The sequence below is a fragment of the Xiphophorus hellerii genome, chromosome 1, assembly GCF_003331165.1.
Source record: "Xiphophorus hellerii strain 12219 chromosome 1, Xiphophorus_hellerii-4.1, whole genome shotgun sequence".
In the NCBI taxonomy this organism is placed as follows: Eukaryota; Metazoa; Chordata; class Actinopteri; order Cyprinodontiformes; family Poeciliidae; genus Xiphophorus; species Xiphophorus hellerii.
Genome location: NC_045672.1, coordinates 8,756,666 through 8,773,099, shown reverse-complemented (window position 1 = coordinate 8,773,099; position 16,434 = coordinate 8,756,666). Strand labels below are relative to the sequence as shown.

The window sequence follows — 16,434 nt, the reverse complement described above, 5'->3', positions numbered from 1 at the left end:
CACTGCTGCAAGCATCTTGAACTGTTTTTTGTTTTTTTTTTCCTTCTCTGCTCTCAGGCTGGATGTCTGCTTCATATCCCTCTTGGGGTTATGATGTTATTGTAGATTTTTGGTGTGTTATAGCCAGCTGAATAAGTGCCACAGGAGTCAGGTTCAGGCTTCTCATGAAAAACAGTCGGCTGCCCTAGTTTCACATGAATAAATACTGAGCAAGCCTGTTCCCACCCTCAGTCTTTCTTTCTGTCCACCAACGTTTGAATCGTCTATAACCATGATGCTCTTCAGTGCTACTTTGTGTGAGTATAAACTCCTAAAATGTCTTTCTGGATGAGGTTAAATTGTTTTTGATGGGTCATATGTTAGTAAGGACTTAGTAGATTTTCTTTTCCAGATCTGGCATCAACCTGGCTGCTTGTAGATGCAGGTACACAGCTTTTCTGTCTGGTTTGAAGAAGTGTGGATACATTTCCAAGCTTCCTGTATTATAATCATACTCTTATGATGCATCCTTAGGTATCGCTAAAGAGACCGTTACCACCTGTGCGGACAACGTTGTGCATCGTCTGAGCTGTGGTATGACCTTGAAACTAAAGGATTAAGAGGTTTGGTTTAGTGTCAAACTAAAACTATTCAAGTCTTACTCGGTTTGTTTCCTACAGATTTGGAGAGCGTGATAAGTGTCGAGACGTCCCTGTACGGCCGTAAGGACAATGTGACGTGCAATGAAGGAAAGAGTCCAGATGAGGTTTCCAACACCGACTGCTCTCTTGTTGGAGTCGCTAATGTCGTCAAGGAAAAGGTACACAGTTGAAGTGGCTCAGCTGTGTAGGTGTACAGTACAGAATAATTACATGTATATTCAAAGTTGGTACATGTCAGAACTTTTGTGAGTCCACTTGATTTCTAGTCATTTTTGTCTTTTTGCAGATGTAATGGAAAAAAGGTGTGTGAGCTGAGCACAGATGTCTTTGGCAGATCTGATCCCTGCAGGGGCACCGCCAAATATCTGCAGACCACCTACACCTGCCTCCCTGCCTGTAAGTCGCCCCGCCTGGGTTTGGTTAAACTAAGACTTTAAACTTACTTGAAAGTGAGTAGAGTTACACACATCTAACATGTGTTTGATTTAACTGGATTCTTGATTGTAGTGGAGTACTAAATATAAAGGTGATGCAGTGGAAACCAGTCATGGAGATTTATATTGTCCGTCACAGCAGAACAGCGTTTGGGGTTAATTTTGTAATCATGTGATTTCTGCAACTTTTTCAGTTCACCGCGTGATATGTGAGCACTCTCTATCAGACTTAAGTTGTGGTAAGATCTACTTTTTTTCAAAATACATATAATCTATACGACAATATAGATTACATGCCATATCAATCTATATCCTTGACAATCCATCAAAGATATAACAATCCATCCTTTCTTGTTGTCAGATCAAGGCCAGGTTATTTTTGTCCATGGAGCTGATTACGGACGCAGAGACCAGACCACATGTCTGTACGGACGCCCAGCCAATCAGATCCAAAACACGGCCTGCTCCAGCCCCACCAGCAAAGTTGCTGAAAGGTAGTTTCTCCGTTCTGTTCCAGCTTGCTTCGGCAAGCCTGTATATCTATACTGGCTTCAGTTGAGAAATCGGATTCGTTGTGCCCCTTTACAGCTGCCAAGGTAAAAACAGTTGCATCATTAAAGCCAGCAACTCTGTGTTTGGAGATCCTTGTGTGGGCACTTACAAGTACCTGGAGGTGGCTTACCACTGCCAATGTAAGTGGACTGAAACGCTGTCTTGAGCTACACTAAAGTTAGCGTAGGTCTACGTCGGCCAAGAACAAAAGAATAGAAGCAAATATTTTTAAGCGGCTAAACACTTTAGTATATAAATATATATCTTCATTGTTTCAGTTTTTAAGTAGATTTGGTATTTAATTGTAAAGTAAAAGTGTGACTATGTTGCTCAATCAGTACCGTAAAGCAGAAATCTTATGCTTTGTTTTGTTTCCCTCCTCAGATGCTGTCACTCCAGATGAGCAGATATAAAAACAGATCATACAAAAAAAATACAAGATAATCTGCATCCGTCATGTTTAAGGGCTCTTTTCTTACTCATCTACTTTCTCGTGTTAAATAAAATATATAATAAAAGTTTGTTTTTATTAAAAAACTGTTCCTTTTTTAAGACTTCTGCCAGGAATGTGACTTTGTCTGGTAATTCTAGGTGTTCCAGGAAGTCAAAGAGGGGATAAAAGCTAACAACAGGTGCTATCGACTGTTCAGGAAACCTGCAACACAAAATGCTGTTACTGTAATTTATCTCCAATATGCTCTTTGTACAGGTGACATTTTAAATGTTAGTCAGAGGAGGTTTCATTTGTCTTGAAGACAGTTTAATGCTGACGTTTAAAGTACTGCAGTCTATGTTTCAACTTGAATCTGAATTTTAATGACACAGAAGTTTAAATAATTCAATAACACTGTACAATTTATAAAATTAGAAATCTAAGTGCTGCTTCCCGTATATAATATCATGTCATTTAACCTAAATAGATGATTTTATCAACAACTCTGACAAAGTGCTTTGTCAGAGTTGGAAAAATTTTTGAACTTTCTAAAATTTAAACTGGTGGGGGTGGAGGGGGGAACTCTCTATACACATAAATCAAAGTGTTATGCTTTATAAATGATTCTGTTGTCCGTAAAGCAACCAATCTCTCTGTTGACCAACAAATAAACTTATCATAAAAGTATCTGACACCTGAATCCAGGATTTCTGTTGAATTTTTTGTAGTCTCACTTCTTCTTTTGGGCGTTAAAATACTATAAAAAAGAACATCTGTTTAGAAAAACTGGACGGAAAATTACCACATCTGTTATGGATTAGTGCCCACTTTGTATTAGTTAAAAGTCTATTATAAACAATCTGTGGACCTTGCGAGGGTGTGTTTTAAATTCTGTCTGAGATGAGAGAAAGATCCAAATGTCTCGCCGACGCAGACAATCATAAACCGTTTTTAGTCCACAGGGTGATCAGTCATGGTTGAGTCAGTCGGGCCTGGCTTTGTTTGGCTAAAGCTTTCTGCCAGACTTGCACTTCTACCCTGATCACATCGACCTAATATTACAGGATAAAGTCAGTTTCATGTTCAGGAACTGTAACATTAAACTACATTCAATTAAGTTCAAATATGGATCATTTTAATGGCAAAAAAATAATGCGGGTAACCTTCATTTGACTAATTTAAACCACGACTTCAGACGATCAAACGTTCGTTAACTGTAGAGATCAAACGACCTCAGATGAAAGCTTTGTCACCGATGTAGTAATTTTGTACTTTAAAATTCAGCAGAATGTCATACCAATAGGGTTTTCCTCAGCCATACCAATAAGGGGAAAAAAAACTAAGTTTAAGTAAATGATTCACATATTTTAGGGGGAACCTGTAATCGTTCAGTACAGGAGATCCTCTCTCAAGGAAGTACATCCAGGAAATATCACAGAACTGACTATCTTTACAGTAAACGGATGAGTCATCTCAAAGCTTATTTAAAGGGGGAAACACCAACTATAACAGTAACATTTGGTAACTTTGGATTTACCTTCATTAATTTTTCACTTCTCTAACTGCAATGTGATTATGTATTAATCTATTAATGGGAGGAGCCACACTTTGATCTTAGTCATATTCTTTGCACTGCACAGTAAAGTCATTGTGCTCTTGTTTTGTTGCTCCATCTTGACCCAGTTGCACTGGAGTCACGGCCACATTTTTTTACAGGTGGATAAGAGCCAATTGAATAAAGTCAAGCCTTTGTTCAGCTCTTCATCCAGCCGCATAAATAGAGGAGTCTTGTGTCAGCATCAGTCCAGCTTCTCGTTGGATACTACAATCTTTGAACCATGCTGTCCTTCAGACTCAGCTCTGCGCTATGTGAGTACGCTCAAAATTATAACAGTGATCACCGGTATAACAAATCAACAATACCTAAATATATTCTCTCTCTGTGATTATATTCTGCTAAATTTATAAGTAAGGACTATATATACACATATATATATATATATTTTTTAACAGTTATTTGTTAATTTTTACATTGTGTGTGAATTGTGAGACAGTTATTTTTTGTTTTTAAGCATATGCACTGACTGATGGCACCTTTTAAATTTCGTTGTCCTTGTGACAATGACAATAAAGATTTATCTCTCTATAAAACAGAACGATTATGTTTGGCCAATTTCACAATAAAATGCAAAGTGAGCTTTTTCATTACGATCTGGCACTTTTCTCTATCCCTAGTGCTTGCAACAGCTTGCTTACTCATGGTATCTGGTAAGTATTTACAGTTATGGAAATTTACATAACTAATACTTTTTACTTAAAGCACTTTTTATTTGTTTTTTACAGTTGCTGTTACCGAAAAGGCCACAACCTGTGACGACAGCGATAATATCCAGCATTTGAGCTGTGGTTAGCTAAAAGACCTAAATTTACTTTACAATTGAATAAATCTTACATTAAAGTCGCAGTATGTAACTTTTACAGAAATGCTTCTTGCATGTTAAAACTGTCCTCAGGTCGTGAAAGCATAGTACGAGAGATAATCTGTGAAAAGATACAGCTCCTCTTCCCACCCAGAGTTACTATTGCCATCTGCAAACATGCACCTCTCCCGGTCAGCGCGAACACATGGATGATTGTTTGTGCTGGGATTGGTTTTTTTTAAATGATGACCTATAGTTTTTTTTGACCAGGAAAGGTGCATTTTTGTAGATGACAACAGGACAATAGCAGGCAGAATTGATTGATTTTTTTTACACAGATTATCTGTCATGTTATACTGTCACGACATGGTGATAGCTTTAACAAATATGTAAAAAAGGAAACATTTCCTTATAATAGTTACTGCAGCTTTCATCATATAAAAAATGGAATTTCAGTCAATGGCTTGATTGTAAACTATGAATTTTAGTCAAGCTTGTTGTATCTGAAAAACTGTCTTTGCATATTAGGAACAGAAATTAAACCAAACATTAAGTACAAAACATCCAGTATTGTTCCTTATGGTTTTCTGTTGCGTGTAACAGATAACGGAGTGATCAGTGTGCAGGCAGCCCTGTATGGACGAGCTGACCGACAGATCTGCAGTGAGGGCAAGTCTCCCCAGCAGCTTGCCAACACACAGTGTTCTCAAGACGGCGCTGTGGGCATCATCAAAAACAGGTAAGCCTCATTATGGCCAACTTTAGCTATCAAAACTATGTCGCTACGCACAGCAAGTAGGAGCACAACTATGTAGCTTTCCGAGTTGCATGCGGCATCTCTCCTGAGAGGTGCCTAATCTGTGTCGTGCCTCTGTTATTGATCAAATCATTCACACACACACGCAAACAGCTGTTAAATATAGAAAATGGCGACTAAAAATAATTTTGTAGCTGTCACTTTGGCACCCTCTCAAGTGCAGTGCGCCTATGTGTTGCACACAGTGCATACAAACCTTTTGCGCCACTGAGAGCAGGTTACAGGTCAAGTCAGGAGCTCAAATGTTTGTGTTTGAGAGAATTGGCATACAAGACCTACTAGCTTGGAAAGTTACATTTTTGTCTGAATTTTTTATTCTTCTTTTTTGGCACATGAATCTTCTAGAGCAGGGGTCTTTCAATAGTTTGAAAATTAGCTAAATTTTCTTCCAAGATAAATTAGGAGTTGCTACTCTCAGGTCATTGCTGACGTCTTCGCCACAGCGTTGTGTCAGTACCCAGACCAGCAAGCTGACCAAAGTCCTGCCTTTATGGATGTGCTCACTTGATTATCAAGATGATTTTATTAGCAGCCGACTGTTTTCTATTTGAAGGTTAGAAAAACAGGGAAGTACCCTTTACAAAAAAAGATGCGCAACATTTAGGTAGAGAATAACTAACTGGTGAGGAGTCAGAAGTTTAGTGATTATATTTAATCTTCTGTATACATTATTTTTCTTTTATTGCACTATTGAGGAATTCAGTGGCACGCGCTTTAACTGTCATTGTAACAGGTGTGACTGGCAAGAGGGTGTGTGAGTTCAACACAGGCGACGTCCGCAGCTCCGATCCCTGCGTCGGCATCGCCAAGTATCTGGAGACCAATTACACCTGCCTCCCAGCAAGTCAGTCATCTTTGAATGGCACCATGAACTGAGCAGAGCTGCACATAAAGTCGTGAAATGTCTAAGGTTGTCCATGTTGCTCATTTTCACAGATCGTCTTGTCACATGTGAACACTCCAATTCACATTTGTATTGTGGTGAGTACTTATTCTCCATTTACAAATGAATGAGTATGAATTAAACAAACATGAGAATGATTACTTTATCACCGCTGTGTGTGCAAGTTATTTTCCCGCTCTCTATCAGATTATGGGCAGGTCATATTTGTCTATGGGGCCGACTACGGACGTCGAGACCGCACCACCTGCTCTTACAGACGGCCTGCCTCTCAAACTGAAAACGTTTACTGCTCAAACCCCACCAACATAGTGGCTCAAACGTAAGTACTGGGTCATTTTCCTAAGGGAAATAAACATAAAATAACATAATAAAACTCCTCATACACTTTTGACCTCAGGCACAACTAAATGCGGCTCGAAGGTTTTACAGTGTATCCATAACAAGATCCAGTGGAAGCATTAGCATTTAGTATAGAGCTATGAAGTGTTGGTCTCCAAACAGATCTCTTGGTTTTTCTTTTTTGTTCCACTTATAACTTCCAGATTAAGCAAAATTTAATTCACAAAAATTCATACCAAGTATAAACAAGTAATACTATTAAGAGGGAAACAAAAACAAGCTATCCAAACTAACCTGGCCCTACGTGAAATAATTACTTCCTTTAAGTCATGAATTAGCTGATTAACCACAGTCAATCTCACCAGCCATATACTGGTCTTACTATTGCTTCCCCTGCAATCAGAGGGTTGCCTGGTTCAATTCCCGGTCTGCCTGCACGAGACAAGACACTTCACACCGCATTGGCTGCTGGTGTTAGTCAGAAGGGCTGGCAAACTTGCAGCCTTGCTTCTGTGCGACTGCCCCAGGGCAGGCTGCAGCTACAATCCAGTAGCTTTCCATCATCGGTGTGTGAATAATGTGCCCTTTTGAGATTTCAATCTTGATTAAGAGACAAATTTAACAAACAAACGTAAACTGGAAAAAGGAAAAACTGCTTCAAAAAAAAAAAAAAAAAAAGACACTTCTTGTTTCACTGGGAAAGCAGCACTAACGGTTTGTCTGTCACCTGCTCATCCGCAGCTGTAACGGGAAAAACAGCTGCACAATCAGAGCCCACAACTCAGTTTTTGGAGACCCGTGCACAGGCACATTCAAGTACCTGGAGGTGGCTTACACATGTGAATGTGAGTAGCTTAAAGGCTTTTTTGTCCCTTTGTGACAAAGGTGTGCCACTTTCTTAGATCAACTATCCGTAGCAGTAAGTGTCTTTTCTGATTTGAAAATTCTGTTTTGTTTGCAGATCTTTGAGTGACTTCAGAAAGATCTGCATGATCAACACAAGAATTGGAAAACACATTGTTAGCACATATAATTTTATTTTGAACAAAATTATACCCAGATTAGTATAGGTCATGCTAATGTGTAATGTCTGTAATTGGACCAGATTATTTGATTATATGATTATTTTTTTCAGCAGATGTTGGCAAGTGTATTTGGTTCCCATTGAGGAGTTACATTACTCAGGTCTGCCTAAAGAATTAAAACTGTCAAGAAATAATAAATTTAGCATGTATGTCATTGTTGTGTTCATGATTTGTTTTTTTCTGCCTGAACTCCACATTCTGGCTCAGTTACCATGTTGTCCCCTGCACGAGAGAAAGGTTTATGCCAAAAAACCGAAATAGATCAATAATGAAAGTTAAAGAATCAAAATAAATCTGTGAAAATGCAAGAAAAAGTGACCAGTAAAAGTAAGTGACACTGACCAATGGGGATTTGTGTGCGTAAAAAAAAAAAAAAAAAAAGATCACAGAAAAATAGACATTTGGAGTATTTGTTGCTTGGGGATGCATCCAAAAATCTGAAAAAATTCATACAATAACTAGATGGGTACATTTACATTCGGTCAATATTTCATACAAACGTGTTTGTTTTGAATGTGTGAAGTCGGACGCATCGTACCAAACGGACTGTGAGAAAAGCTCAGGGTTCAAAAGGGAAAACTGTTAAAATGATCGGCTGTAAATGGGTGCTGACATTAAATATGACTACCAAATGACAGTGAAGTTACTGAATTCTTTGGAGAGATCCGTTTTTGACGGGTAAACCACCTTCAGGTTCCCATCTTGATCGACGGTTCGGACCTGTTGGACGATGAGCTGGCTGGAGGTTTCTGCGTCGGCGGCTGGCTGCCGTGCGCCGTCCTCCTCTCCGTCTGACCCGGCCTCCTCCTGATGCTCGGCAGTGAACTTGTTCAACTCTGCCATTTTCTGGTGAGGAAACAATCAGCCGTACAATGAAGCTGCTGCTGCACAAGCAAATGTCAGAACAATTAAATTAACATTTTTAATTTGATGAATTCTGATTAAAAAGCCGTGAAACAAATGCGGCATGAATCGAATTCATTGTAAAACATTTGAGCAAATCCGCATTGTAATGTAGCTTAACTTTTAATCAGACACTAAAAGACAAGAAAAGATTTTTGCAGGGAGTGTTTTTTAATGCCAATTACAAAGATCATTTCCATGTGAAAATTGCCTGGCTTGTTAGGCCTGTAAGGAAACAATTAAGAAGTAAGAAAGGACACCTGGAAAGGAAGGAAGGGAAGAGATGAGTACAAAGAATTAACAACAGAGAAGATTGGACACAATGGAGAGAAGAAAGGAAGACCAGAACGAAGGCAGGCAGGTTGGATACTGTTACAGAAGAAAAGAGCACTTACGAATAAAGGCACAATAAGAAATAAGAAAGGAAAGATTTTGCAAAAATGATATGAGGCGAAAGCAAAGACAATGAATAAAAAAAGCAAAGGAAAGACGCTTATGGAGGGACACATTGAAGAAAAGAAAGAGAACAACTTCTGACGGTGGGAAAAGGGAATTAGGTCTGGAAATCATTGTTTTTCTGTACTTTTTTCATCTTCCTCCTGACCTGACTGAACACTGAAATGAAATGCTGTACATTTGAAGCCTGTATTTCTGGGGAGAGTAGAAATCAGTGAACAGAAACCTAAAAACATGCATTTTTGAACATTTTGTTGGCTTTCCGGTGAGAACATAGTTTAGAGTGTAAAGCTTATACAACAGTTTAGCAGCAAAATGGCTGAAAATTGCATTGGCTCTGTGATTTAGCAACTCTTGTTAGGCTTGGCAACATTTACCATCAGCAACTCTTCCCTTCTGAGGGGAATTATTGTGACTATTTCTAAAACACCATGTTCTTTCAAAACCTTGCACTCGAAAATAAAATATCCAACTCCACTCAGGAGAAAAACAACTGGAGTGCTCGAAAAGAGCCACAACACCAAGTCAGCTGAGCAGTTTACCTCGGACAGTCTGTGTGTTATTCGATTGTTCAGAAAACCGATCAATCATTTGCTGGTGCTTGGAAATAGCTAAAAAGAATAAAACATTTCTTTTTATAATAAAAAAATATACGTCTACATTTGTTGACAATCGGGTCTCGGAAATGAGCAGAAATCAAATCTTTTCCCCAACGTTCCTCCACCTCCACTTCAAGGACGAACTGGGACGTGAAATCTAACACTTTATTTTCACACATCCTGACGCGTGTCAGGATGTGTGACACGCGTCAATTCAATTGGTGGCCTGCATGAGAAAACAAAACAGTGCCAGCCAAACAAGATACAGAAAACTGGACGCTTACTATGATCATAGCATCCATGACATCTTTACAGGTCTGCAGGCTGGTTGAGCTCGTCACTTCTATCAGCAACTCTGTCGTCGTCTTCTTGATCTGCACAAGAAAGAAGTTGTGTGCTCTGTTATATGATAAGGAAGAATCAAAACAATATATTGGGGTATGACAGAGTCATCTAGCAAAACCAGATACACTTGCTAAATTAAATACGATTTGATTTCTGTAAATGGTTTAACTTAGTGCTGTTCAAAGCTCATTTGACTGTCAAAGTGTCTTCAAAAGAAAGCCAGCAGACAAACACTACGCACAGACCTTGGTTTTCTCACTGTTAGTAATTGGTGGAAATGAGATCACATCTCCATCTGCATCCACTAAGCAGGGGTAGACGGATTTCCCTTCCAAAAGCTGCAGGTATCTGTTGAAGAAGAAATCTATAAACTACTTGGCAGAGAAAGGCAACTTTGAAGGACCAGCACACCAAACAGAACACTACATGAGACAAATAAAAAAAAACAGAATCCTAACACAAGAGTGTTTTGGCTGACTGAAGTGTATTTCCTTGCCATTCCTCCTCTGGGACCAACTCAAAAGAGGATTTTTGACGAACAACCAACAGTCCAGTCTTTTTTCTTCTGACACTTCCACTCAAGTCCCCATCAATATGTTTTCCCTGTTAAAGTGTCCTTAACAAAAACCTTGAGGAAAGCCTCCGTTTCTGCTGGACAATTCCCAAGTCAGCAATCTTCCCCATGACTGTGTAAGTCATAACATGTCTATAATGTTAAGCTGTGACAAAGTAGGTTGTTTTTTTTGTGGTCTGACGCAATGTTGACATTTCCAGAGGAAACTAACTCCGCAGCTGCCGTGTTGTGTGGAAGGGTTACTGACTTGTGGAGGCCGGTCACATTCTGCCTCTTCTTCTGCTTCCTGAGCTCATCGGCCTCTAAATGAAGCTGTCTTATCAGCTCGACGGCCGTCATCTCCCTCCGACCCAGGGGCACCACCTGGAAAAAAAAAATGCAATTCCAGAGAGAAACTTTAGATGTTTTTCATCTACATGTCATCTATACAATACTGTGCAGACATTTCCCACCACTCCTTATAATATTTAGCTGGAGAGGTTCCTGCAGTATTTTGGTTTCCCGAAGGCCTGTTAAGGTTTTCTTGCATGCTCCTTTGCTGAATTAATCTACTGATGATGGTCAAGACTTTTGCACAGTAATTTAGAACTGCTGTTCAACTCCAATGAAAGCCCTCTGCAGCGGCATACCTTCAGTCGGGTCGGTGGTCTCACATCGTAAACCAGTGGACCTTTCACAAGCTGCGCATCATGGGTCGCGATGGTTGCAATTGTTCTTCTACCACACAAATCATCGTGGAGCTTTGTCTGCAAAACATCTGAGTAGTTACACATTACTAACTAGTGGTAGGAAGCATTTCATAAACATAGCCTTTTGGGCGTTTGGTTTTTACCTGAGCCATTAGGAAGCGTTTCAGAGCATTCCCTGGCTTCAGACTCATTCCTCTGACCAGGCAGCACACCAGGTACGGTCGGACATCTTTGACCTCAGCGTTGACCTTAACTGTGAGCGCCGTGGGCGCCTCGGAGACATGGAGCACCCTCACCACCATCTTGTTCAGCTCCTCCACCTCATCTTTTTCCTCCCTCGCCTTTCCCTTCTTCTTCTGCTGCTGCTGCCTTTTCTTCTTGTCAGAGTCGCCTCCCTCTTCATCCCGTCTTCCTCTTCCTTTGCCTCTCAGGTACTCTAGGATGGACTTGGTCTGACAGCCATTGACCATCTTCTCCAGGCGCTTGTCGCCAAGCTTGTTGCCCTTGAAGTTGATCTCCTTCAACTTGGGGCAGTCGCTCAGATCTGAAGGAATCTCACTCAGCTTGTTGTTGGAGACATCCAGCACCTGCTGAAGGCCGACTGTAAGGAAGACAAAACCGTATGCACGAGCTGAGTTTCACACCCTAGAAAAATAGCACATTTTGTCACATTACAACTGTAAACGTCAAGATTTTATATGGAGCTTTTATGTAATAAGACTACAGATGAAAGTTCTTGATTAATAACTTAGTCTAAAGTTGACTAATCTTATTGATAGACTAACAATTAATTGATAAGCGGCCATTTTCTTAAAAATCTGACTTTTCTCTCGCATTAAGTTACAAGTAGATGGGAACTAATTTTAATATAATAAAACATTAATTCGACAGTTAATTGTAATTTGAATCATTGTTTACATCTCTATAATAGACCAACAAAGTAGTGCATTATTATGAGGTACAAGGAAGATGACAGATGGTTTTGCATGTTTTCGGTAAAGAAAACCGTGAAAAGTGTGGGGTGCATATGTGTTCATACTTCCTGTGACTAAACATTGCAGAACCAGTTTCGCAGAGTATGTCTCTCCACCAGCTTTTCACATCAGGAGTCTGACATTTTTGCACAATCTTCATTGCAAAATACCTCAAACTCAGTCCAAGATAGGTTTCAGGATTTTTTTCCCCCAAGGCTAGGCACAGATTCTCAGTTGGATTTAAGTCTGGACTTTGACTGGGCCATTCCTAAACATGACTGAGTTTTGACCAACACCATTGTACTGCAGCTATGGTTTTATGTTTAGGGTTTGTTGTCCTGCTGGAAAATGAACGTCCTGTCCAGTCGCAACAGCTTTATCAGGCTCTTGCACGTTTCCTTCAGATATTGCCCAAACTTTTAGCTCAATTCTCTCTTCCATTATGACCAGCTTTCCTGCCCTGCTAAACTAAAGCATCCCACAACCTGATTCTGCCACCACCATGCACTGGAAAAGTATTTTCTGGGAAAGGTCCAGTATTAGTTTTTTTCTTTTTCTTTTTTTTGCTACACCTGGTATACTGCATATAGATCTGACAATTACATTTCGGTCTCATTTGACCAGAGCACCTTGTTCCAGGTGCCAGGTATCCTTTAAATGACTTTTAATACACTTTAAAAAGAACTTCTAATTGCTTTCATTCGGCAACTGCTGAACTGAGCAACTGTTGACAGATTTCCCCACCTGAGCGGTGGATCCCTGCAGCTCCTCTTGAGTCACTATGGCACTATTTTGCCACGTTCTTACTAGTGTGTCGTGATGGACTGCACAGTACTTTGCGAGATCTCACCTTTAGAGCTGATAGCTTACAAATCTCTCCACTCAGCTCGTGGATTGAGTTGTCAGAGGCCACCAGGGTGCTGAGCAGGTCCAGCCGCTCGGAGAAGAGATCAGGAGGGAAAGTAGTGATTTGGTTCTTGGAGACATTGATGGTCGCCAGCTTGGTGCACTGACTCAGGCCACCTGGAAGAGCCTCCAAGCAGTTGCAGCTCACATTAAGAGTATTCAGCTCCTTCAACTGAGCGATCCCCTGTGGCAAGCATTTCAGGTTGTTGACGGACAGATCCAGGACCTTCAGCGACTTCAGGATGCCGATGACATCCGGGACAGAGGTCAGCTTGTTCCTGCACAGGACCAGGCTTTGGAGGTTGGTCAGATGTTGGATTTCCACGTGGATCTCTGTCAAACTCGGACATTGGCTGACTTCAAGATAATTCAGCAACTGCAGGGAATAAAGAGAAGAGGGAAGCCCCCCGCAGGAAGAAATCCTCTGATCAACGCCACCGCCCTGTAAAACCAGCTCACGTCGCTGCTCTGTCGCTGCTTTCTCTATTTCGGGCCACTTTTCCATGTTAGTCATGCTACCGAGGAGAAATGAAAGGAGCTCGATGGAGCTCTTCTTCTTTTGAGAGTTGTTGGGAAGCTCACACGCAGCTCGAGTAGCTTTACTGCCACCTACTGGACTGAAAGGTGTGGACAGCATATAAGCGTGGAAACAAAACTGTTTCACAAGTCTGCGCGATCCCTCTCAATAAATTAAAACATTTTACAAATTTTATATATTTTTATTTTAGCAACCTTAATAAAACAGACAAATCTGATTTATTTACTTCTTCGCTTTCAGGTAAAGTTTAGATGACTCACCGGGCATCCACTAACAAAAACACCAACTTGGCAAGCATGCAAACACATGCACATTTATGTTTTATGTCTTTTTTTTTTAAAATTACATTTAAAAGGACACCTTATGTAATTTTTGGAAGCAAGTCCATCACACTATATAATCGGAAAACAAAAGCATTAGCAGCAGTCAGAGATTTGTTTTCTTGTGCATAAACTCGTAGTTGAGTAATCTGTCCCGTTTCCACTCAAAAATCATAATTATCCAGAAAATAGAGGTGTACTGCTTAAGTCTGAAATCCCATATTTGGAAGAAAGAATAAAAAAAAGATTAAAAGTCATTTAGCACCACCAACTTTATCCAAATAGTTGAATAAATAGCTCAAAAATTAAAAGAAACAAATAGAAAGAAACCATTATCTGAAGAAATATTTTTATGCAATCCTAGGAAATAAGGCAATCTGGAAGTTTTAACTTTTAAAAATGTTAAGCAACTAATTTAAAGTAAAAATCTGCAATATTTTTTTATATATATTTTTTGTACCCCACCAGGGGGTCTTTTTACAGTGTTGTATAGTAACGAAGTAAAAATACTTCACTACTTTACTTAAGTATATTGTGGAGTACTTCATACTTTCCTGGAGTATGAAAATGTTTGATGACTTTCACTTTTACTTCACTATTTTTCCGAACTTAATTGCGTACTTTTACTCCGATACATTTTCAATGTGTGGTTTAGTTACTCGTTACAAAAAAGCGAGAGAGAGAAACAAAGTGTTTTGACCCCACCTACTGATTAGCAAGTAGCAAGCAGGCTACCGAACAAAGTCGTAGCCTGCTTGCCTGGGCTTGTTCATCACCTCCAATAGGATACACCTGTTTCGCTTCTCCCATTGTTGGGGAAATTAGAAATCAGAACACGTTACACCGGGCGGGTCGCACAGAGAACAGTGCTGCCTGCACTGACGCGGCTCAGGGATTACGTGACACGCAGCGCCGTGCCCTATAATGCACTGTAAGCTATGTAATGTGTTTTGAGGCAATTGACCAAAATCCCGGACAATTCTTAAATTCCCCCCGGACATCTTTTTAGGTCTGAAAAGTAGGACATGTCCGGGAAAAAGAGGACGTCTGGTCACCCTAGTTCAATGGGGGACAGAAGCCATAGCGATGGCAATTTAGACTAAATGTAACGAATATAGGAAAGGCATGCAAGTTCAAAACCACAAACCATTAACATGTGCTACTCTTTAAAACTGGAACGATTTATTAGCAGGTTTCATTCTGCCTGCACTTGGTTGGGTACATTATTTTATGTTTATTTGACAAGTTTACCAAAATATCAGACATGTCATTCAAACTTGCCTTGTTTTACTTTTTACTTGTACTTTTCATTACATTACTTGAGTACATCCATTTTTACAGTAATTTCCATACTTAAGTACAAGACGTTTCAGATACTTTAAGACTTTTACTCAAGTAACATTTCAGTCAGTGACTTCGACTTTTACCAAAGTCGTATTTTGGAGAGGTACTTGTACTTTTACTTGACTCTGAGATTTCAGTACTTTATACAACACTGTCTTTTTATGGGCTCTAGTGTCCCTTATCCAGCAAATGTCTCCGGATCCGGGAGTCGAACCCGCGACGAGGACTCAAGGCCTCCAAATGTGGGTCGTGCTATCCCCTACGCCACCACGGCACGCCCAAAAAATCTGCAATATTTTTTACACTGACTAACAGAGTGCTGTAACTCTACTGAGGTTCAACTGCATAACCTAAAATCTCTTCCTACCAGGGAGAGTATGGTCTTTTCCATACAGTAAAATTGTAGATGACAGAAGTCGGACTTGTGCTGAAAGTCTGAAGTGTAGATGGTCAGAATACAGTGCCCTGTGGTGGTTCTGTGTTGCTGAAAAGTCCTTCAGTCTCATGAACGGTGGTCTGATTATCAGGTAGTCGCAGAGTTAGGTGATTGTTGAGGCCTCCAGCTGTGTCTTCTGGAGTTTCTCACAGAGCAGATGTCAGGTCTAAATACCTATTAAACAAAACACAGGAAAGACAAGAGAGTTAGATTCTTTGTTTCTCGCGAGGAGAGCAGACAGAGATGTGCTTACAGTTACAAATCTCCAACCGCTCTGAAAAACACATCTCCCGCTCCTCTATTTTATTGATTTTAGGAATCCTGCCACACGGGGCGCTGCAACTCTATGGGGTGTGGTCAAAGCATTCATCATATGGTTGCAGCGCTAAATAACATTCACTATCTAGACACATGTTATCTATACTCTAAATCTTTCTTGCTCCAGGCACGGTGTGGAATAAGACACGTTGCATAGCTTCAAAGCAACGGCTTTGTATCACAAAGCAGCACAGAGCAGAGTTTATTGTCAGGCTTGTAAAACTCTGCTGGGAGCAATTAACACTTCCGTCTCTCATAGGAAGTCCTGCAGGGCAACAGCTGCTGAGAGTAGCTGTCATCTCTCTCTTCCAAGAAAGGATTTAAGAAGGAATCAGAATTAAATCAACATACAGAAACATTATCTAAATGTAACTACAAAAGCTACATGATACAACAAATATTTGATA

General features: G+C 40.1%; 2 protein-coding genes across 2 annotated transcripts; one reads left to right on the top strand and one right to left on the bottom strand.

Annotated features, from left to right (window-relative positions):
- The first annotated feature begins 148 nt into the window (after positions 1-148).
- On the top strand, positions 149-7,548 carry LOC116719734 (rhamnose-binding lectin-like). The gene is given in 19 exon segments (XM_032562380.1): positions 149-296; positions 392-424; positions 514-573; positions 660-796; positions 926-1,037; positions 1,270-1,314; positions 1,437-1,569; positions 1,664-1,767; positions 2,012-2,037; positions 3,896-3,929; positions 4,296-4,328; positions 4,404-4,466; positions 5,084-5,219; positions 6,031-6,037; positions 6,039-6,141; positions 6,234-6,278; positions 6,388-6,520; positions 7,282-7,385; positions 7,502-7,548. Coding segments are annotated over 19 exon segments (1,341 nt in total). The 5' UTR covers positions 149-271; the 3' UTR covers positions 7,510-7,548.
- Positions 7,549-7,557: 9 nt separating this feature from the next.
- Positions 7,558-13,723, bottom strand: lrrc47 (leucine rich repeat containing 47). The gene is made up of 7 exons (XM_032570721.1): positions 13,016-13,723; positions 11,335-11,778; positions 11,132-11,248; positions 10,750-10,865; positions 10,174-10,276; positions 9,868-9,957; positions 7,558-8,471 (listed from the first exon to the last, which is right to left on the bottom strand). Exons 1-7 carry the CDS (start codon positions 13,706-13,708, stop codon positions 8,250-8,252), a joined length of 1,785 nt encoding a protein of 594 aa, XP_032426612.1. The 5' UTR covers positions 13,709-13,723; the 3' UTR covers positions 7,558-8,249.
- Between the last annotated feature and the right edge of the window lie 2,711 nt (positions 13,724-16,434).